General features: G+C 42.8%; 1 protein-coding gene across 2 annotated transcripts in view; it reads right to left on the minus strand.

The window, feature by feature from the left end:
- Nucleotides 1-5,443: 5,443 nt before the first annotated feature.
- LOC127596355 (la-related protein 4) overlaps nt 5,444-23,636 on the minus strand; it is a 58,506-nt gene continuing 40,313 nt past the window's right edge. The window contains exons 4-17 of one of the 2 annotated variants that reach the window (XM_052058738.1): nt 22,005-22,086; nt 21,771-21,907; nt 21,591-21,694; nt 21,367-21,477; nt 19,637-19,690; nt 19,346-19,555; nt 16,919-17,019; nt 16,765-16,806; nt 13,566-13,784; nt 13,398-13,452; nt 13,157-13,315; nt 10,266-10,393; nt 9,982-10,180; nt 5,444-7,410 (exon numbers count right to left, since the gene is read on the minus strand). In XM_052058738.1, coding sequence (XP_051914698.1) covers nt 7,027-7,410; nt 9,982-10,180; nt 10,266-10,393; nt 13,157-13,315; nt 13,398-13,452; nt 13,566-13,784; nt 16,765-16,806; nt 16,919-17,019; nt 19,346-19,555; nt 19,637-19,690; nt 21,367-21,477; nt 21,591-21,694; nt 21,771-21,907; nt 22,005-22,086 — 1,985 coding nt within the window. In that variant the 3' untranslated portion in view covers nt 5,444-7,026. The remainder of the gene's footprint in view (nt 7,411-9,981; nt 10,181-10,265; nt 10,394-13,156; nt 13,316-13,397; nt 13,453-13,565; nt 13,785-16,764; nt 16,807-16,918; nt 17,020-19,345; nt 19,556-19,636; nt 19,691-21,366; nt 21,478-21,590; nt 21,695-21,770; nt 21,908-22,004; nt 22,087-23,636) is intronic. The other variant, XM_052058740.1, reaches the window with a different exon arrangement.

Below are 23,636 nucleotides of genomic sequence, written 5' to 3' on the forward strand. Positions count from 1 at the left end.
ATTTTGCCTCATCTTGTGCCACAAATGATGAGTGTGTCATGTCTGGACTGACAGAATCAGGTCTGGCATTTTGATTTTGACTTGGAGCGCCCACCGGAGCACCGCGTACATCTGCGCTACGTGTGATGCGGGTTGCACCAATGTTAATTTCAATATTTGTTGTAAAGTAGGACCATATTAGGGGTTGGTGCCAATGGAAGATCTGTCGTGTATGAGTTTCAGGAAGACGTCTTCTAATGATGACGTCACATCATTTACGCGTGTCTCAAATGCACCGTCTGTCGTTCAGTTTTCCTATCACCAATTAAAGTCAAATATCCAGACTGTTTCGTTTCACAGTGTTAAAGATGCAAAGAGGAGCGGAATTGGTCTGTGCCAAGTGCATCTTCCATGCTGTCATAGCGCACACTTGGAATGACCGTCGTAAATATGTTTTAAAAAACGTTGACATTTGCTGATGTATTACGTTGAATGCGAAAAAAATGAACACCATCAAAACGTTTATTAATTATCTTCAAGTGGCCGAATGCATTTGAGAAAGGTGACGAGTGGCGTTCTGGCAGGGCCTCCTCTACAGGTGCAAACACTATCAGACACACAAAATCTACATTTACATTACTTAAAGGAAGTGGAAATAAATTATTTCCAACAGTCTTTTGTCTTCATTTCAGTGCTTCTGTCTTGACCTCGAGTGTCGACGTCGACGACACACACACACGCGCGCGCACACACACACACACGCACACACACGCACACATACTTTTCAGGAAAAAATGATTTTATGTGGCTATTTCAACTAACATTGCTTTGCAAGGTGCTGTTTTCAATGCAGATTTTTTTTGGGGTGGGGGCGGGGGCAAAATCTGAGTAATTTAGTGTACTATAAAGATATGTCTGAGCTTCTGCATGAAAAGTATCGCTGGTGAGGACAATGTTATTTAGTTTTCATATTGATCAAAATTGTTAAGTACAGTCCTATGTTGTACTGTAGATGTTTGGAGTTCTTGAGGTGATGGATTGGAAGATAAAGGGATTTTTTTTTCTTTTGCTAATATGCTCAAATACGTGAAATGCTCTTTAATGCCACACATCAGCCTCTTTGGTACTGATGCTTGGGAGTGAGAGTGCTTGGAAGGGAGACTATAGAGACCAGGGGTGTCAAACTCATTTCACATTGTGGGCCACATACGGCCTCGGTAGATGTCAAGTGAGCCGGACCATTAAAAATTACACCATACTCGGCTATAAATAACCACAATTATATGTCTTTCCTTTGTTTTGGTCTAAAGAAGTACAAGAACACTAGGAGAATGTTGAAATTTAATGAACATATCTTTTACAAAACATTTCATGAAGCACCTAAGATTTTCTTAGACAGATGTGCAATTTACTTTTATCATTCATATACAATATATGCATTGCAACTGATCCCACTCACTGTACAAAGGCACAAAACCTTAACATGTCATTGGTATTGAAAAATATAGTCATGCATTTTTAAGATTAAACAAGATTTATAAATAAAGGAATTTTTAAACCATTTAAACAAGCATATAAAATCTAAATGTAATCCCTGCCTACACCGTACAAACTAAGGAAAGTGCTATTAAATGTGTAAAGAATAAAGTATTCACATGTCCTTGAAAGCGTCTGCTGTGTTAGGTCTGTCTCATTGACAGTCTGAGGCTGTGGTTGTCTTCTTCTCTGATCAAAACAATGTTGTCTTTTCCTCTGATCAAAACAGTGTGTCCCCTTAGCGGATATTCCATGAATTGCACCTTATTAAAAATATTCATTCCATGTCTTTTATGCATTTTTTTTTCACTTTGAAATTATCCTGCAGGCCTGATCAAACCTCCTTGCGGGCCGGTTCCAGCCCGCGGGCCGTATGTTCGACACCCTGATATAGACAATCATTTGTGAATCTGCAAGTGTTCTTAGGAACAGTGTAGTAACACACTCTGCAGTTACCGGATGACACTTGAGAAGCGATGGGTTGATGCATTTAAGAACTTTTCCCCTAAGGTACCATTCAATGAAGCATGAGCTCTCTCTCTAAGCTAATTTGATATAGCGATATTTCCTCACCTCATAAACCAGGTTTATGCAGTTTGCTGCTGCTAAGGTGGGCTTCATTGCGCCAAATGAATTAAAATGTTACTGCCCTGTGAAAAAATGTTTTTAATGAAATAAAAATAACACTGAATTGTATATAAAAACACCATAAAGCAAAGTTTCAACAAATTGTTTTGAAAGAGTAATTAAGCAAAACACACACACTTGCGCACACACACACACCGTCCACACTTTTGATGGGTACACTTAAGGGCCGTAGCCTAGTAAGTAATGTAATCGTGATGATTGTAATCGGTTTCTAGGTTGCCCAGCTCTCATTCTCGCCATGATCTTAGCTTTCAGGTCAGTTGCTGCCTCGCTTAGCATTTCATTCATTGGGGCTTGCCTCCCAATCTCTGGTATGACCTCCTCTGATCTGGCAGTCTGGGGCCCTTCACCATGGAACCTGCATTGTACCTCTTCAATCTCAAGTTGTGACAGCATTTGCCGTTTGTGGATGTTGAAACACTGAGCTACTTGTTGTTTCGTGGTCAACCATGACTGTGGGTTTCGAAGTAACCATTTAGGCCACATTCTCTGCATGTAACCCCTCTGACTTGGGTTGCTTGAGTAGTAGTATTCCAACAGAGCCATGTTATCGCATCTCGCCCGTCTCCGCTTTGTTCCAGTAGCCCATTTTTCATCAAGGTGCTCTGGTTCCCCAGCACCTGACGCAGACCTTGTTTGGCCGGGCGACGTCTGAGCCGGCATGTCATTCGTTTTATTGTCTCTCATCATTGTATGAGGTAGGCATTAGCGTGAAGAATCTTGCCCAAGGACCCACACTGGATGTATATAAAAAAAAAAAACCTTGTCTCCCCCCCCCCCCCCCCTCGGGTGGTGTCCGTCCCTCACTCAGCTCGGGGGCCAGGAAGCTTGAGGGTTCTGCGCAGTATCCTTGCTGTTCATCAAGCCCCCAAAGGCAGCCACGGTAGTCCAGTGGTTAGCGCGTCGGCTTCACAGTGCAGAGGTACCGGGTTCGATTCCAGCTCCGTCCTCCGTGTGGAGTTTGCATGTTCTCCCCGGGCCTGCGTGGGTTTTCTCCGGGTGCTCCGGTTTCCTCCCACATTCCAAAAACATGCATGGCAGGCTGATTGGACACTCTAAATTGTCCCTAGGTGTGAGTGTGGGCGTGTATGGTTGTTCGTCTCTGTGCGCCCTGCGATTGGCTGGCAACTGATTCAGGGTGTCCCCCGCTGGGGACGGCTGGGATAGGCTCCAGCACCCCCCGCGACCCGAGTGAGGATCAAGCAGTTCGATCAAATGGATGGATAGGAAAATGGATGGAGATATAGGTACCGTATTTTCACGACCATTCGCCGCACCGTATGGTTGGGCGCAGTCTCATTAATGGGTGCTATTTCTGTATTTTACATGTAGACAAAACGCAATGCATTATTGGCCGCAGTTTTAAAGTGGTAAAACATACGCGAGCATATATAAACATACGGCATGCATGCACGCACGCTAAAAACACATTAGCTTGAAGCATACGGTAGCATGCCAAGACATACAGATACAAGCTAAAAACACGTTTTTAAAAAGGCAACGGAAGCAAAACTGAGTTCCGTTGTATTCTATTTAGCCGTCGTATAATGTACTCATGTTTTTCGATCAATCATCACCCAGAAATCCAAAGTCCTCATCCTCTGTATCAGAATCGAACAATTGTGCAAGTACCGGTAATCCATCAAAAACACCGCGTTCCCTCTCGTTGTCAGAGTCACTCTTCATTGCCATGCGGCTCCACAGAAATGATGCCGGCTTTGCCAAAAACTCGAACAGTGCAAGCAGACATGTACATGCCATCGATCATCCATTGTTCCCATGCCGTTCGCAACTTTACTTTGAACGCCCGGTTGATGCCGATGTCCAGCGGTTGGAGTTCTTTAGTCAAGCCTCCGGGAATAACGGCAAGCTCAGAGTTCATTTGTTTGACTTGGATTTTCACCGCTGCTGTGAGATGGGCACGCATGCCAAAAGCATAACTGATGGCTTGAAGTTTGAACTGAGCTTCGTAGGCGTGTCTCTTTGTAGAATTTATTTTCGGGGGTTCTTAGACACTAAAACCGAAGTTGTTTTGCAACAATGCACATAGGCACACTCTATACAGGTGTTGGTACCTGCTTGCGGAATCCCTTTAGCGTCCACTTACACGCCCACCCTCCACCCATTGGCGGACTACTCCCCAGCATGCCTGTCCTCTCTCACGTCTGCCTTCTCCCTCTTGCTCTCTCTCTCTCCATATATGTATATATACACGCCCACCCTTCCCTGATTGGCCGACTTCTTTCCCGCATGCCTGGCCACAGTCACTTCCGCCTTTTCTCTATATAAACAGCGTGTCGGCTGTCAGTCAGATTTTGGAACTCAGCACATACAAAAGACGCTCCGCATCATAAGGCATCCTGTCCATTTTGGATAAAATTTAATCCTTTTAATGGTGCCTTATAGTCGTGAAAATACGGTATATACACATGGGTGTATATATATATGTATGTATATACATACACATCTCTATATTTACACACACACATAACTTTGACTGACTTACCAGGTTTGTCGACCTTTCTAATGTAGTTGGACAAAAAAATCTCCGTTCAAGTCCTTTTCCTCAATCCATGACTACTTGAACGTGCTTCCAACACTCACGTCTATTGCACGTATGTCAGCTTGCCTGTCTACCTGTTTGAACATTGCGCTGGGGCCGTACGAATGAATTCATTGAGACAAAACGCTATTCAAATATTCGACATTCAATGATTAATCTGCCTTTTGTGTGTACACGTGCACCCTTTTTATGGCTTCCGTTCGTGACGACATGCCGAAATCTCAGAGATATGTCGAGGCCATGAAAATGCGAGGGGTGTTACTGTTACTCGTGTTCCTGCCTCAACATGGCTACGCTCGTGAAAGCAAAATAACAAACTCAAACGCGTGTTCGTTCAATGTTGTTAACTAATATCCAGATTATTTTTTGGAATTTTTTCCTCAATTTTCCAGATGAAATTTCACAAAATGTGAAAATCCAGAGGACTTTTATCTCTATGCTTTAACCCTTGGGACATGTTTAAAATAAACATACAGGTTAGGTTAATTCCGAAAACGGGAACCTTCATAAAAGTGTCATAAAAATTGAATATATTAATATTTTTTTTCGCTTTAGAAAGCACATACGGCCATGATTTTACTCAAGCACCGACGCGAGAATATCAGATATTGCCTATTTTGCTACCCCTCAAATGAATAACGCTTGCTCAATTTCTCACACAAAAACAAGTCAAATTTAATTGCAGTCGTAGGAGGGGAAAAATTGGTACACAAGAAAGCCAAATCAAAATAATTTATTTTTTTGGTGACAATTCTTACATTTCTAGGATTGTGACAATTCTTACATTTCTAGGATTGTGTCTCAAACACGTGTTTGATCAATTATCTATATTTCCATTTACAATCCTAACCCAAAAAAACTCAAACAACAAAATTAGCAAAGCATGAAAAGGACGGGGTGATGGTGGTCATTTCTGCCTGTCAAGCAAACGCTTGCAAAAATAGTTTCACATTTCCCGCAAGCAATTGTACTCGGACATTAGTGCATTTCTTGTTAATTGAACTTAAAACCAAATGGCAGCTCCAGTGATTATTCATTTACTGCACCTCCACACCCAAAGCGTCAAATATCATCTCTCTCTGCTGGCATGTTGAACGATTCATCGTCACGCAGCATGACTCCATTTGGTTTTGTCAATGCGATTTCACACAACTTTGGGGATGCCAGCCAACCGCGATTGGGAGAAAAGCCGTGCGCGACAAATTATAATAAATATTTAAAAAGCAATAATACAGTGAGCTCGAACCTCAACATTCTATAGTTAATCCCCCCCCAAAAAAGTTGCTCCCACTAAAAAGCACAATCAGGTGGATCCCTGCTGTCAGAAACCGCCGTATCAGCTACTGAAATCTCCCACACATCTAGTGAAGGGTTATACGAGCTAACAGCGCAGCCAACTATTCCGCTATGGTCTCTTAAAAAACAAAAATCAGCTTTTGCTGGCCAGAATCCGACGATGACATTCGGCGGACTTAATGCTAGCGGGCCGCAGTCTCAGGCAGCTTGACAGTGACAATTACTTTACATCCAAAGCTGAGCTCTCAGCTGACGGAACGCCGTTGACTCCGACGCCATGACCGCCAACAGTTTCAAATCGTCCCTGCTCATGAAACATATGTAAACAGAGATCCTGACTGATGATCAGTATTTTGCATCCAAAACCTTGTAGAGTTTGAAATAGAAAGCAAGAGGGAAACAGTTCAGCAGGTCTCACAAAAGCTTGGAATCAGAACCTTCTGAGATTTGCCCGCCGCAACTTTTAAGCCAAAAGCGACTTGGGATCAGACGAGCTTCCAGTTGGACACCGTGTCTCATGAACCCCCCCGCATCAACTTTTTTTTTTGAACAATCAATGCAGAAACAGTCAACCCCTTCAGCCATACTTGCAAACCAAATCACAGCTCATTTTGTGTTAGTGATATCTTTGTTTCTGTACATGTCATACGCATGTTCTCCTCCTTAGTGCATATTGTCCTTGAAATCATAAGGTGGTAGAGGGCCACGTATGGGGCACCAGCATCCTACCTCTCCCAAGACCTGCACAAATCAGAGCATCTCCATGGAAAGTCAATTAATTTTGAGCGCAGCGCCATAAAAAGCCTTTGCAAATCACTCGTTTCAGGTCGCCAGCTGTCCTTTCGCCCACAAGTCTCGGATGAGTTGCTATGTGGGAAAACTTCCAGGGAAAGGTAGCTACCATAATGTTGTCGCTTTTATGTGTATCATTTTTATATAATTAGACATATATCCATGTAGATTTTCATACACTTTTTGTTCTATTCATAGAGGTTTGCTTTCCTTTACTTTGGCGATACCGGTGGGATATTCTGCTCTTTCCCAGCGTGCCTGTAAGCTCCCTGTGGAGAGTGGCGTCGGCCTAGAGGTGGTCTCCGCTGCTCTCGGAACTTGAGGCCGGGGCCTGCACCCCGCGGTCCGTTGTGGCGGTAGTGGCCCTTAGGGTCCCGCTCGCGTGCGGGCCGTCCGTCTTTGCACTCTCGCCCGGCCTCTCTGTCGTGGCTTCGCTCCGGCTTGTCTCCGGGGACACCGCTGGGGCCAGGCTCCTCAGACTTGTTCACGCGCAACTCGCGCAAAGGCTGGCCCGCCGCTGCGCTGCAGGGGCTGGAGGGAGGGGGGTCCTTGGGAGGCCGTTGGCACACCTCAGCATAGCTGAGCTTACGGGGCTCCTAAACAAGGGGGCGACAACATGACCAATCATTACACTGGGCAGCAGCAAATTTTCAGAGATGGCTCTCTGTGCCCCTAAAGCTAATTTTGATGCCGCTTTAAAAATGCCTTTTTTTTCTAGCACATCAGGGTTTCGAGATTTTCAAGTTTGACGCATAAAAGCTTTCACAACACATTTATAGCGATGTAATTTCTGGGGAAATAAAATTCCACTTGTTGATGAACCAAACCCTGAATCAGGAATGAGAGTGGCTAGTGATGAAAAAAGCGGAAAGAAGCGTGGGGACGGGGCCACTTACAAAAGTGGCACTAAACATGGTGAAGATGAAGTGTATTCAATTTACACACTATTTGAAACTAACAGAAAAAAGATTGTTCACTATTCTTTCAAGTGAAAATTTGTGCAATTTTGCTTATTCATTCTTGGTGAGTAACTTCAAATTTGCTGCTCAAAATCAAAACTACAAAAGGAAACACATTCCCTGCCATATTTAAGATTTGTTCATTACTAGTATTCATAAAGTGTTGTATAAATGTGATAAAAAAAGCTGTTGATTCTTACCTCAGCCAGTGATAGTGAAGTCCCACACTTTTTTTTAATTGTTTTATCGGGTTATGAATGTATTTTATTATCTAAAGTGGATGTCTATTTACAGTATATACAACAATATGCAGTTTCATGAGGTAGAATACTTTATTTTCTCTTCATTTTAAGCTTTTTAGCAAGCGCTAAACGCGTATTGGACTTCTCCGTCTTTTTCCACTCTCTTTTTAGGCGACTCCTCTTGTTTTTACACATGCTCCGGGCTGTCTAAAAGCGCTTGAAATAGAGGAGTTACTTTTCAGTAGAAATGGCTGTTTTCAGTGTTTCACCGAGGTTGCGCGACTCTGTAAAGCTTTCCATTCTCTCGATCCGTATAGAATGACATCGTCACACACTGTACACAGAGCTTTACCGGCGACATCGAGCTTTTTCACGAAATCCGACGCAAGCACAATGGTTCCTCTTGAACGTTTCCTACTGGGGACACCGTCAGCTTTTTATCCAACCAGTCCCATCGAAACGTGTTTTTCAGATCCGCATCTATCTGACGCGCTTTAGATTCGTCGCGAGTCTCGATAACATTCGGCATTCGCGAGCAAGGGGTTTAGGAAGGCGAACACGGATTGGTTGTTGTTGGTTTGCTGATATAGCGACCAATCACAACAAGACATTGGTTCCCGCCCATATAGGAAGTAACGACAAACTAACGCTTTGCGATAAAAACGGGATTCAAAATGGATGCTTGCAAACGTTACTTGTAAACATTACGAGCCCCGAATCTGCCGAAGACAAGTCCGGACCCCCCCCCCCTTCCAGATTTTTTTTAACGGATTTGGAATGTATAAAATAGGTCCATTTTGACTGGAAAAAAGCGGAATTCCGCCAAAACGCGGAAAGATCTCATCCCTGCTGAATTAATATACAGCAGGGGTGCCCATTACATCAATCATGATCGACCGGTAGATCTAGGACAGGTCCCAAGTGTATCCGAAACATGTGTAGGAGAAGAAAAAAAACCAACCATTTGTGTGTCTTTGCACATGTTTGTAATATATTTTTTGTGTTAATGTACGCTGCAGCCTAATCATCCTGTCAGTCTCATTTTCACGAAAAAATATTTAAAACATAAAATGAAGCACTTAAGTCATTAACCTACGGTGGCGCGTGATCTACGTCACCGGAAGTTGTCAGCGCTCAGCAGTCTGCAACTGCAGCTTGTAATCAGAGATGTTGTGCATTATCTTTTATTGAATTTTATCTATTATTCTCATCCAGAGTTTGCTCTGTGTACAATTCACCGAGGGCACGGGCAAAGAATAGGAATCTAGAGGGCCCATGGAAGCACTTTAAAACGGTTACATGCCTCCGTGTCAGGCTGTTTCTCATCATGGCGTGCATGCGCGGGGTAAGGGGCGATCCCGGCACGTTGGTTGATCGAAAAGTCGATCTGAGGTCCAAAATGTTTGGGCACCTCTGATGTACAGTATATGAGGGTCAATCAATAAATAAGGTGAATTTTTCGCTATAAGGACTTCCAATACAGACAGAAGCTTTGCAAGTGTTGGCCTTAATGACGTCTGAAACGCAATCATGTCAAAGTTGAAAGTGAAGAAGAGCTGCATTGGGTTTTGTTGGATGCATCAATTAAGATTAGCTAAGATCAAGATTCTGATAAGCAGCACATACTCAATTAGTATATGAAGCTGTAGGCAGTGTGAGTTATCCGAGTTTGGCGCCGTGTCTGTTGTATGCGCCACAAATTGGTAAGTGAACCAAGTTCTGCCTCACTAGTGAAAATAATGCCTTTGGCCTTATGGGTGCTACCGGCTTTGCCTGCCGCCACCACCCAAGTTTTTTGGTTGATTAATTTATGACTAAGAGTGAGGAGGCTCAAAAGAAAAATGGTGACTCCGGTTTCCCATTGAAAGGCATAAATCCTTGAGAGCATTGAAGCACTCTAGGAAATTGGACAGTCTCATAAATATGTTGCCGGAAGTGCTGCCAGTAAAAGGCGCCCCTTGCTCACCTTTGCAGGGGCAGAAACAGCAGCAGGAAGAGGCGGGGGCATGCTGGGCATCAGTGGGGTGGAGGCGGGGGCGGTAGGCGGCCTCCAGCTGTGCACAGCTTGCACGGAGGAGGCGGGGCTGACGGCGGTTTCGGCAGGCATGCAGGCAATGGCTTTGGAAACCGGCAGCTCCGGGTGCTCTACCTTTTTCTCCTGACTCCTGGTTTCATGTCCAAACCAAAAGGTGTCAACACCTCCAGCCTTGTCAGGTGTGTGCACTTCCTAACTATGCAATTGTTACTTACATCGGGGCCAGTGGTGCTGGTGGTTGTGTAACACATTTTGCAGCGGTCTGGCTCAGACTTGCACACGCCAAACCCTCCTCGGTGACCAAAGCTGGACTGACGCTGGTTTCTTTATTTCCCGCTTCCATCTTTCAATGACAAAATACGCATGTTATGGCTCTCGTTACCATTGAAGCCATGCGAAGTGGTACCTTGAAGTTTGAATACCGCCAAAGTTATACAATTTGTTGGTGAAAATGCTTTTGAACTGCCATCATGTGACATCATTACAAAGTTTTTAGTGCACCTTACGAGACCCAATTTCAGCAAGCACATAACGATAAAGTGCATTTGGCCTATTTCCTCAGAATCTGTATTTTTTGACAAGCCCTTTAAATGCTATCTCTTTATGTTGTACTGTGTACATCTATAATGGGTAAATATGGTGTTCACATTCACAACTGGGCCGTTGCCTCGTTCCCAACATTCCCAATTCCTTACATTGGATTAGTCCCGGTAATCACGCGGCAGGTGTGTTTTGGCCAGCTGCTCCCTCAAGAAACAGTTTTCAATGTCATCCATTTATTTGAGCTTCCATGTACCACCGATCTTTATTATTTATCTTTCAAGACATGCCATGAGATTTGCCACGCAATAACCCTGATCCATTTTTGTTGTTGAAGGTGGACTGGAGCGAGTTGTACCACTTAAAGGCCTGTGAGGACCAATGCAAGGTTTCTCGGCTTATTCTAGTTTACGCATTTGCCTCTGGAATTGTATTTGGCAATGTCATGTGTTGTGGTGTCGTTGGGGCAGTCTCCGTTTCCACCGGTGCCTTTTTGTGTTTGCTGATGAGTACATGCATCACAAAAACGCTTTCATGGTCCTAAATGCTCTCATTTTCCACACTCTGGCCTCTGCTTCCATTAGAAACTGCAAGCAGGTGAATGCCACAAACACTCGACACCGGTGGAAACTGAGACTGCCAACTTGGGCTGCATAATGAATAGGATTTTTAATCGGGAACATTAAAATCCGTAGTTTTGGCTCCTTTCCGCTTGTCCTCATTAATTTCGATCGTTCCCTGTTCTCTGCATCCTCTACTCTGACTCCAACTACCTGCATGTCTTTTCTCACGGCATCCATGAATCTCCTCTTTGGCCTTCCTCTCCGTCTCGCACCTGTATCCACTGTCCCTCCTCTGTACATGTCCAAACCATCTCAAGTCTGACATCTCTAACTTTTTCTCCAAACTTTCCTGTCTGAGTTTGTCCCTCTGATGACCTCATTTCTGATCCTGTCCATCCTTGTCACTCCAGAGGAGAATCTCAGCATCTTTAACTCAGCCACCTCTAACTCTGCCTCCTGTCTTTTGCCCATTGCTAGGGTGTCTCTAGACCAGGGGTCCCCAAACTTTTTCCTGTGAGGGCCACATAACTTTTCCCTTATCTGATGGGGGGCCGGTGTCAGTTTGCAACATGTTTCCCAGAGAGCCACACATAACCAAATAAGCCTTTCCAGGTTCTTTACAGAAAAAAAGTCAGGAAACAAATAACACTATTAATGAAATAAATAACCCTCTCCGAGTTCTTCACAGAAAAAAACGGAAATAAATAATAACTAAACAACTCTCTCTCTTTATAGCCCCTTGAAATCCACAAAAAAAGAGTTCTGCCATCTACGAGAAAGCCACATATCTTGTCTTGTTTATGTCGGCTACCGTCTTGTTCACGTGTTCTACTAATTGATCTGAGACAACTAAAACACTGAAACATTCTATGGTGTGTAAATAACTGTGACCTTGATTTCAACCCTATTTGCGTCATGGGTCATTTTGCCCCGAAGACCAACTTTGTACTTTTTTTTGGTACAGCTTCCATGGAAATGTGAATTTAAAACATTTCAAATTTTCTGCAGTTGGGGACAATCTAGGAAAAGTCATAAAATTTCAAGTTCCAAAATTATCATTCGGGTTTTTTTTGGGGCATTTTTAACACAGTGACGGGTCATTTTGACCCGAGGACAACAGGAGGGTTAGAGGGCCGGGTCAAATGTCCCCGGGCCATAGTTTGGGGGACCCCTGCTCTAGACCGTACATCATGGCTGGTCTCACGACTGTTCTGTAAACTTTTCCCTTCACCTTAGCTGACACCCTTCTCTATCACAGATCTCTCCTGACACTTTTCTCCAGCTGTTCCATCCTGTCTGCACTCTATTCTTCCACAGTCTCCGCTGCTCTGCACTGTTGATCCCAAGTACTTAAATTCCTCTACCTTCGCCACCTCTGCTCCCTGTAACCTCACCGTTCCACTGGTCTCCCTTTCATTTATGCACATGTACTCTGTCTTACCAAGAATGACCTTCATTCGTCTTCTCTCTAGTGCAAACCTCCACCTTTCTAGGTTTTCTTGTAGCTGCTGCCTACTCTCACTACAGATCACAACGTTATCTGCAAACATCATAGTCCAGGGTTGTCCCGATTAAATTCATCCGACCATGAGCGATATTTACATTTAAAATGAAGACACTAATGCATATTAAATTAAAAACATGCTTAATATCAATGTAAAATGCTTTCGATAAATTGTTCGATCAAGCGACAAAAATAAGGCAGGAATTGACCTTGCCGTTTCACTGCTTTTGGAGGGGATTGCCTGTCTTGTTTCGCATACACGATGTGCAACTGCGATTAATAATCAAACTTGCAATATTGATCAAAATAGTGATGGTTATAGTTTTGGGCACAAATTTATCATTGAAAGCCTTGTCCGGATGAATGTATTATTATAGTTTGGACTCTGGAATGAATTGTTCTAGAGATAATTAACCTTAAGGGTAAAGTGAGTTTTCGGTCGCAGAGCAGATTGTGATGAAACTTGAAGGTACCACCGTCAATGGACTTTTTATCCTACCTTGTCCCTGTACAAACCGCGGACGACATCTGACATTCGGTTCTCAAGCACAGGCTCTTCTTGAGTACTGATCACACAGCCGGGAAGAGGAGGGAAATTGGTGGCAGCCAAGTCAAATTTGGGAGGAGAAACCTTAACTTCAGCCAGCGGCACGGACCTCTGCGGGAGGAGAAGGACGTGCAGACAATCGCTTATCAGGACAAAGGCGTCCTTTGACTGTCCAATATTCAAGTGAGTGTACCATCATCCGTTCATCTTCTCGCCTTCTGCGTGTCCCTCTGTAAGTTGTGTTCCGTCTAAAACACACACACACTCAGTCAGTCAGGGGTCATGGTTGAATTCAGCACCCATGAAAAGCAGACCCTCCATAGACAATTATTAAAACATCAAATAAATAAAGAAGAGTTACCGTCCACGTCCAGCGATGTTATTGTCATCGTTTGGGTCCAAGGAGGAAGATGAGGAAGACAGATGTGAGAACATGGAGCTCAGGTCAGAAGCCACCTGCGCCGTGTTAAGGGAGGCGTGGGGCTGTGGACTGCGGAGTCTCGTCAGACTCTCCAGGGGGACAGGGGCAATCGACGTTGGGGTCACCTCGTTCGCCCGCACGGGGGGCTTCACGTGGTTTCTACGGCAGAGGAACACGTCAGTCGGGCGCGCGGCACTTATTGCAGACACGGTCGGTTGCTAGCCAATTCGACACCAAGTTAAAGCTCTTGGTCGTTATGGTGCAAAAGAATGAGGATGGAATTTCATGGTATCTATCTACAGGTTGAACTAAGACAAATGCAAGACTTTGTAACAACGGAAAGGCCACGGCATTTCATACTTTGTGAGATGAAATCCGTATGAAACTTTTGTTACAGTGTCTAAAGCCAGCAAGTAAAAACATTTATCAATTCAAGTTCAAATGAAATGTGTCTCAAAAGTCACAATGCGCGACCGTTCCCCATTCAGACAGACGTGAGGCCATGAGCATTTGGCAGTTGTGGCTTGGCAGTTTTTGGAAGCATATCGTTCAAATTGCCATGGCTCAACAACCGAGATTCGAAGACATGCTGCAAAAATTCTGCCAGGGTCAGTGTGTTGTCAAGCTTGACCTGTACCGACTTGAGATTGTTAAGCATCACCATCTCCCACTTGAAGCCTTTCAAATCCCCTCAAGTCAGTACAGGTAAAATGATCATGCTCCTGAAGCATCCGTAGAATGGAGCTTTTGTTGATGCTGGGTTCCAGTGCAGCTCTTCGGATAAACTTTCCCTGGCTTGGCATGAACGCCTCGGCCTGCTGCGGGGTTCACCAAGAACAGATTGCGTTCGGAGAAACTTGCCATGCATACTGTAAATCGGACAATGCGTTTGAGTGGCCTGACTGCTTTAACATTTGGTCCACATCTCGATTTAGTGACAACCCAGTTATGGTTGGGAGAGAAGCTAAATTTAGAGTTGTTTAGTTGAAGTTAGAATCCTCACTATGTAAAGCTATACATGCACATTTGGTGCATTTTTTTCAAAATCACATCATCTGTAAGACATGGATTTTAAAGAGCAGAGAATGGTGAGTTTGAATGTATACTACATTTCTTTGATCGCAGTTTCTGAGATTAAATAGGTTTGGTTTTTTTTTTTCACAGAATTTGAAATACCAGTAAGGCAATAAAACAGATTCCTGGCAAGGTTCAGTCTGATTATATTCATACTTAATTCATGTACACTAAACAATAAGCATGAAACACAGTATGAATTAAACAAAGGTTTTTGCAAAGGTTTCCAAATAACAGAGCAACATTTGCATCTGCGGGATTGTTAAAAGGAGAGAATTCCATTTTTAAAGATGCCGTTTTTAAGGACAATTGTTTTGGAAACATTTAAATGAAGAGTTTTTGAAGATCAAAGGACACATCAACAACATGAGCAATAGAATTTAGGAGTCTGAGCGTGACATTCCAAAGGATGTTCCTCCCTGATGCATCCTGCTGTGTTACAATATTTACCGGGTGCCTCATAAATCATTACTTTGCTTGCAATTAAAAGCTTTGTACAGGAAATGTGCATATTTAAGGTCAAAAGTTTAATCATTGATTAGTTGCAGTTGCAAATGTAATCTTACTGGCTTACATGTGGTCCAATTAATGATTCAAATCTTCGCACATTGCTTGGGGGACTGATTTGGAAACAGGTAAGCCATAAGATGACAGCGGGTTTTCGTAGAGATACTGGCCAGCCGCAAGAGAATGGTAGGATTTTCTAGCATAAACCTGTATTGATGATCGGCTGAGGCAGTAACCAATCAAGCTCAGAAGAGCACATGATACTATTTACATTTGATTTAAAAAAAGCACATCACAAAACACACTTGGGAGGCAAATGATGGAACAAAAGAAAAAGCAGCAGTGTGGTCTGATCTTAGCAGTCTCTGACCCTTAGATCTCATTCTGCTCATTGGGATGGACGGAGTGAACTTTGTCCACAGACAAACGCGACAACCTAGGAGAAAGCGTTTTGTACCCGCCCCTCCAACAAATCAACCGTTTAAAAAACAGTGAATATATTTTAAAATGGTGCATCGTTGTATATTATCGGCATTGTTGTATTTAACACACTTATATTGTAGTGTGCTTGGCACTTAAAAGGTTGACGCAATGTTGAAGACTGTTACGCTGTTGCTAAATTTCCCAAGTAATCAGACGCGTATGCAAAGCCTCCCTGGCAGTGCTAATTTAAATGAAAACAACAAAATTACCAAAACTAAAATGTAAGAAACATTTTCCTATATATGTATATATACATATACATATTTTATAAACCAACCAACTGGAACTTTTAATGTCTGAATTTATTTAAAATCATAGCAGGAACATAGTTTTTGTCTTGGTCAATTCATTTCAAACATGAGCTTGGGTTTGTAATAAAGTATCTAAATAGATTGTTTTCAATCCCACGATCCACATGCATTTTTGTTTGTGTGCTATTTTGAAGATTGAGAGCTGGAGGGTAAGATGGGCTGCGAATGGAAACACAAAGTTATATTGAGTAAAAGAAACTGTCACAAGTGCGTTCACAAGTGCATGACACAATGAAATGCATCACTGTCAATTTTGTCAATTACAATTTGTGGGTTCTTGCATACACGAAAAGGCCCTTTCAGTGTTGCTGTTTTTACAATTATCTAAAACACTTAGTGTGCGCATCTGATTTTTGGTGGGCATGACTTTCAGGGATACGATGATACCAATAACTGCGATTATGAAATGCCCGTGTCGTTTCATCTCGAGATATAACAATGCAATCCGCAACTGTTAATGTAGTACGCAGTATATTACAGTAAGCGCCAAAGAAATTGCTGATCAACAAAGCTGCTGTAAAAAAACAAAAACAAAACCACGGGCAACAAAATGGATGGTTAATAGTTAGGCTGAAGGGGAAACCTTTAGATGTTGCAATGGGGTAACAGCTGTAGAACCTAACTGCCAAAGCCATATCCGATCACATGATTTTTCTAACTGATTGTGTACCACTTAACTGGTGCATGACAGCGATTCATACAAAAAGCGGTAGAATGGAAGATGAGGGGTTGTAATGAAGCTTATTGCGAAACAATATTGGTACCTGAAGGCATTTATAACATTCTTTCTTGAATAGAGAGGGACACTGTGGGGATAGCAAGAAGACTGGGAGTAAGGAACCATTCCCTGTTGGGGTCAATGCATGTCATGATCATTGCACTCGCTGAACATTCAGCAAAGTCAAACGGAAGCCTTACCGATTTCTGTTGAAAGGCCGAGTGATCGTAAGGGAAGCAGATCCAGTTTTGTACTGTCCAGAGCCGTATCCATTAACAAAGCTACTGTTGGGAAAAGGCGCCTGGAGAGACAAGACCACTTGTAAACAATACAGTTGCAAGAAAAAGTATATGAACCCTTTTGAATTGCATAAATTGGTTCATAATTGTGTTCTGATCTTCATTCAAGTCACAACAATAAACAAACAAGCTTGAACTAATACCACGCAAACAATTACCGGTTATAAGTATGTACAAACTAAAGTGCAGATTGCAACAATAATCCAAACAAATCAGTAGCGTTGCCGCTTCCTACATATCACTCTCTTTTCCTTGAAGTTCCACTATCGGTAATTTGAAGAAGTTATTGAATCTCTAAGAATTTGACATGCCGTTTGTTTCCCTATTTTCCACATTTCCGCAAGGTCAACCCAGAGCAAACGGTACATCAAAATTATTTCAATAACTTTTTTTCTTTGATTTTATAACCCAATATTATGTTTATTTGTTTGGTAAATGTTCAATACAGAGGAGAAAAAAACTGCTGTTGTATTATATGAGGCTGATCGGATGGGAATGGGTGTCCTACATGAATAGGCGATAGATCATAATTCACGGAGGAGTAGACAAGGAAACCCAAGGTGATTTACACGGCCTGATCATATGCGTCGTTGACCCTCAGATCTCATAATCTCATGGTTCATCGGGGTAGGAGTGAAGACTGACTTCGAAAGGGGGAGGGGGAAAAAAAGAATCTGATAGAAAACAAGAGATAGATAGAAGAATAAGGACCGAAGCCAGTTCCTTCACACCAGACTCCCTCCATGCGTCGTGATTTCATCACAGGGTCCGACATAAGCATCGACACATTTTATGTAAGGACACCGGGAGTATGCGAATTTTGAGTTGAAATTAGGGTGGGATATGCTGACATCCTAAACAGGGGAGACTTGTGGTGTCGAAGCACTTCTGTTCAGAGTGTCATGATAGTGCAAGATGGTGGCCAGCACTCGAGTTGGGAAATCTCTGGTACAAGGCCAATTCGATACATATTAAATAGAGGGATTACGATTCGATTAAAAACAATTCTTTGAGGGCGGAAGGGTTCCATGCCATACGGTTCAGTATCTGAGTGTTACAATTCGATTCGATCCAGTGTGGTTTTTATATCTAATACATTTTCATCCAGTATTGTACATCAGAGCTGGCAGCCATTTTAGTGCAAATGGTTACAATGTCAAGGTACGCTGTAACACAATTCGAATAACTGTGGAAATTTGCCAGTTTTATTCATAAACCTCACTGGAACAGCTCCAAACTAAAGTTCCAGCATCATCACCTTGTCCAATACAGATTCACGATTCATTTCCAATCTGCTGATCCTCACAAGGGTCGCGGGAGGCGCTGGGGCCTACCCCCGGCTGTCTTCGGGCAATAGGTGGGGGACCCCTGAACCGATTGCCAGCCGCAGGGCACACTGGAATTGAACCCAGTACCTCTGCACTGTGAGGTTGACGCGCTAACCACTGGACCACCGGGTCGCCGGACTCGCGTTTCAGCACCTCAATATTACTGTCACCCGGTCCATCCACAATCCAGGAGAGATGAACTTTTTGCCTTTTTTAATGTTTAGGTGTTAAGGAACCCTTGTGAGGATAAAGCGGTTCAGAAAATCGATGGGTGGATGAGGTGCTTTTGGCTTTTCGCAACATAAAACATAATAGTGGGTATTCTCATTTCTCTCTCAACGCAATCAATCGATCACAACTGGACTGCTCTGTTTCTCTTAGAAGAAGTGTAAATTCCATTTGCTTCTCGCAGTTTCTTCCACTTCGGTCACAGACGGTGACTCAGTTGGAGGGCGTCCTTTGTCCACTATTACGCTTCCCTTTCACAACCTTCCGATTTTGTTTGCACTTGGTCCAGATTTTAGACACTGCTGACGGAGATCAACCAACATATTTTGCTACATTCTGTGATGATTTACCTTCTTGGAGTTTTATAATGCTCTACGTTGGTTTAATTGACATCGCTCGCATTGGAACCATGATTCACGTCAATCCACGTGGTGCAACAGTTCTCCAAGGTTTGATCACTCCGATTTAACTGCTGACTTCATACATTCAATATGATGCAGGTTTTTGTTTTAGAACTGAAAAATAAGCCAATTCCAGAACAGCTCCTGAGATTTGAGTTCTTATTAAAATAAACTGTGACTCAATTCAACTTTTTTTCTTGCCTTTTTCGAGTGTTTGAAAAAGCCAGAAGGGTGGCATATTGAATAAGAATCGTTTGGTGGAACATCACGATTTGCCGGTTCCTTCAAAGCTATATATTCAAATAATAATTTTCAAGGGGCAGAGATTCCATAATTTTCTCAGGGATTGTAGTCCAAGCAGTATGTCTCACCAAAGGCGTTTCAAAGTATGGTGCTGGCGAAGGGGTCCAGGTGGGGGGCACGATGCCGTAGACGGGGTACTGTTGCTGGGGGTAGACGTGCTGCATGTAGAGAGGGGAGCTGTACTGGGAATGGCTCTGGGTCTGCTGGGAGTAAAGGCTGCTGTCCATGCTACGGTAGCCATTCTTTGCAAAGAACGTGTTGATGGCTTTTATTCTGGCCTGTCAATATGTGATAGGAGAGGGGAAAACACAAAACAGTAAGACCGGTGCGATGACACACAAAAATTTGCTTTTACTCACCATTATGGGTTTTCCCTGAAATGTTTTTACTTCCTCTCGCAAGTACTCATAAGCCTGCGAACAGAGGAAAATTTTAATGAACTGCTTCTTGAGGAAGTTCTGTGTGATATTACAGGGATCACCAACCTTTTTGAAAGTAAGAGCTCCTTCTTGGCTACTGATTCATGCAGAGGGCTACCAGTTTGATTTTATGCTCTTTTGAAATAAATTTGCTCAAACTACCATCATATGTTATAATTAAGGAAATATGATTATCATTTCTGAGAAAACTGATCACATTCGCGATTTCTCAGAATAATTATGAATAAAACCCGACAAAATACCCATACTTAGAGTATTACATTAGCCGTGTCTTTCCTGAGCAAAACCTATAAGCACACTGTATGATGTAATGATGACCAAGGCATCTTGGGTAAAAAGCAAGCCACAAATTCGCTAATTAATGCAGAGTTCAGACTACAGGACGTTTTTTTTGTCATTCATGACGGATGTGATGTCACATTATCAGACATGGTGACATAAAATCGTCATGTGTCTTCTAGGAGCGGGCGAGTGGCCACACTACAAGTCTGACACTGACCAGACAAGCCCCCGCCCCAATCATCACATTCTGCCGCCAAGAACACAGCCCAGCCACACAGTTCTTCTGGGACGCGGGACAAAAAGAAGGGTCCTAGCAGCAGGGAACAGTTTGGAAACAACTTTCGGGCATGCAGGCATGTTCGTGGGACACGCGTGCGGGTCCACACCCGACCTAGGATCCACAAGAACAAGCGAATCGTCGCGCTCCTGGCGAATGTCGATTCGGGCGCTATAGAGTGTGCGCCCGATATTTTGGGTACAATCGGGGGCTATAGCACACTGGTCAGGTAGCTCTGGTGTTTTACTCCGTCACACAATGATCAGAAATAAATTGTAGGGCTAGAGAAAAAAAATATCACACTGTGCGGAAATTTCTGACATGCCAGTCGTGGGTGTGAGGCGTCCCAGACACCAGATCGGCACAGGGCTTAATGTTCTGTTAGTATTAAGCTACATTGACATTTGTCAATGATTTGCGGAGTGTTAAATTTGACTGTGACTTCACCGAGCATTTTCAGAAAGCAAGGTCTGTGTTACGACGACGGCTTTGCGTTTTAATCTGGAAGGCTTCCACACTTCTGTTAGCTTCCCGTGACACCAACCAAAAAGTGTCCACATAAGGCGCAAGGTCCACATTTTGAGCCGCAAACTGCGATGTGAGGCCGCCTTTTTTCAAGTCGTGTATTGTAAGTCTGTATCTGTGAGTACCCAAAGAGTGATATCGGTTTGGGGAAAAAAATAAGTAGTGTAAAACATTCGGAATGTTTCTTTCACATAGACCGCAACTAGTCATTGATGGCAATATATGCTGCTGTACATTACACTAAATTACTTTGTACACAACGGTGAAACAGTCATTGAAAACTAGGCATACTACCAGATAATTTGAAAGGTGACAATTTAACAGGAGAATTTTGTGATTTAAAAAAAAATATTACTGGTCTTATTTTATCTTTTATACATTTCATTGTGTTTTCTATACAAAATTAGTTTTAGAAATTTAGAGGAACGATTATGAACATAGCCATAAAAATCATGTCATTTTAAGGAAAAATACTCAATTAAGATACATTTTTATTCACATGGCAGAACACTATGCGGTAGTTATAAAAACAGATATGCAAAGAGAGAAAAGAGTATGTATTCACCTGCTGAGCATCAGTGTCTGACTGGAATGTGATGTACCAGTTGTTGTTGTGTGCAAACTCCACACTTATCACTTTTGGACAATTGCCATTGTTGAACAGCGACTCTACTTCCTTCAAAAACAAAGGAAGGGGATGAAAAACATTAAGGTTACGAGGGGGCGTCATCTCATGTTGCAAAACTAAAACATCTCCGTTTCACTTTTCTCTTGAGAAGTGCCATTTACCTCAACAGGAGTGGTCTCCGGGACCTCCCGCAGGATGATAATACACCGTTTGTGGTTGGGGCGCACTTTCTCCCCCTTCTCATCCACTTGTACCATGGGTGATGCTGGAGAGATACATTGTCAATTTAAATGTTCCTTCACAAACGTCTCATCATGAAACGACTGAAACATGCCACCTACATCTCAATACATCTAAAATGAGTTCCATGTCACTGGTGAGAACCTTGATGCCATCCATGCTGGCAATGGTCCAGATTGGGACAAACTGGTCACTGTCCATCTGGGACATGAGGTACAGATCCTTTGAGAGGTTCTCTCTAAATGTTAAAACATTTTAAAATATATTAGTATTGGATCCAAGTTCTTTTTAAATAACATCTATTTTCAAATGATGTCACTGATCTCAACTCTTACCTGGAGAAATAAAATTCAAGCTCTTTTTTCAGAGACTCGCGCAGGTTCTCTGTTGAGATTGGCTGATCTTCTGTTTTCGCATCTACGACACAGCAAAAAGAAAAAAAGGGGGTGGGGGCAATGACGAATGAGGCGGTGTATTAAACACCTCACGCCGTGTCAAGAACAGCAGGTTGGTGACAAGAAATTAACTTCATCAGTCGGACTCTTCACTCCCTTGCCCTTTGTCTCAATTGTCGCACAACTCTAATTCAGTACAAAGTAGGGCTGGGCAATTAATTGAAATTAAAATCTGAGGAACAATGGTTAACATTCCTAATGACGCGGTTATCATTACGCTGTCTGCAGACAACATCCTTCACACATCCAGAAACAAAGTAACTACCATAAGACTCTAGGCATGGCGGCATCAAAATCATCCCTGGTACAATGGTGCCTCTACTTACAAAATTAATTGGTTCTGGAAGAAATTTCTTAAATAGAAATTAGTCGAGACGCGTTTTCCATGTAAACGCCCTAATCTGTGCATAATGTTAAGAATAAAAATTATAGTCATTTAACTTTTAACTGCGTCTTCATCGTTCCCTCTGTAGTTCATGTTCTCTCTCAGAAGTGTCCCGGGGAGAACATGGAAACTCCACACAGGAAGCCGGGATCGAACCCACGACCTCCGCACTGTGAGGTCGACGTGCTAGACACTGGACCACGGGACCGCCCTTCGTGGCTATTTATAATATTAATATTTGTAATCTAAATATTTACTCTACCTATTACTTTTACAACCCAGTTAGCAAAGGTTAAAAATTTGCATAACTATCAGATCAGAGCTCCATAAAAAATAGAAAGCTTCATGTCCCGTGTGCGTGCGTGTGTGTGTGTGTGTGTGTGTGTGTGTGTGTGTGTGTGTGTGTGTGTGTGTGTGTGTGTGTGTGTTCTTGTACTCACTACATTGTGAGGACCGGCGTGAGTTTTTAACCAACGGAGTGAGGACATTTTGACGAAGTGAGGACATTTTGGCCGGTCCTCACTTTGACACCCTCTAAATCAACTCCAAAGTGTCCAAAACGGGTACCCTGTGCTTTTCCCCAAAGGTCCCCAGAATGGGTCCATGTTGAGAATTTTTCGCCGGGAATTCACACCCTTTTTGCTCTCTACTGCAGCTTCTGTCGAAATTCAGTACTGCACCAACTTCACACTTTTTGCTCTCTACTGCAGCTCGTGTCAAAATTTGGTACTGCAACAATTTCACACTTTTTGCTCTCTACTTCAACTAGTGTCGAAATTTGGTACTGGACCAAAATTATAAATGACAAATCCCCTTGCTGCTCTTTGAAGAGCCACCTTGAGAAATAGTTATTTAAGATAAGATATCCTTTATTCGTCCCACACTGGGGAAATTTACAGCCTCCAGCAGCAAGAATGTATGTAGAAAGAAGAAAGAGAAAAAAACAGCAAACATCTTTCAATTAAATGCAATATGAACACAAAATAATAATTTTTATCCATTTGTGTTCATATTGTATTTAATTGAAAGATGTTTGGGGTTTTTTCTCTTTTTCCTTTCTTCTTTCTACATACATTCTTGCTGCTGGAGGCTGTAAATTTCCCCATTGTGGGACGAATAAAGGATAT

The sequence above is a fragment of the Hippocampus zosterae genome, chromosome 2, assembly GCF_025434085.1.
Source record: "Hippocampus zosterae strain Florida chromosome 2, ASM2543408v3, whole genome shotgun sequence".
NCBI classification, from domain to species: Eukaryota; Metazoa; Chordata; class Actinopteri; order Syngnathiformes; family Syngnathidae; genus Hippocampus; species Hippocampus zosterae.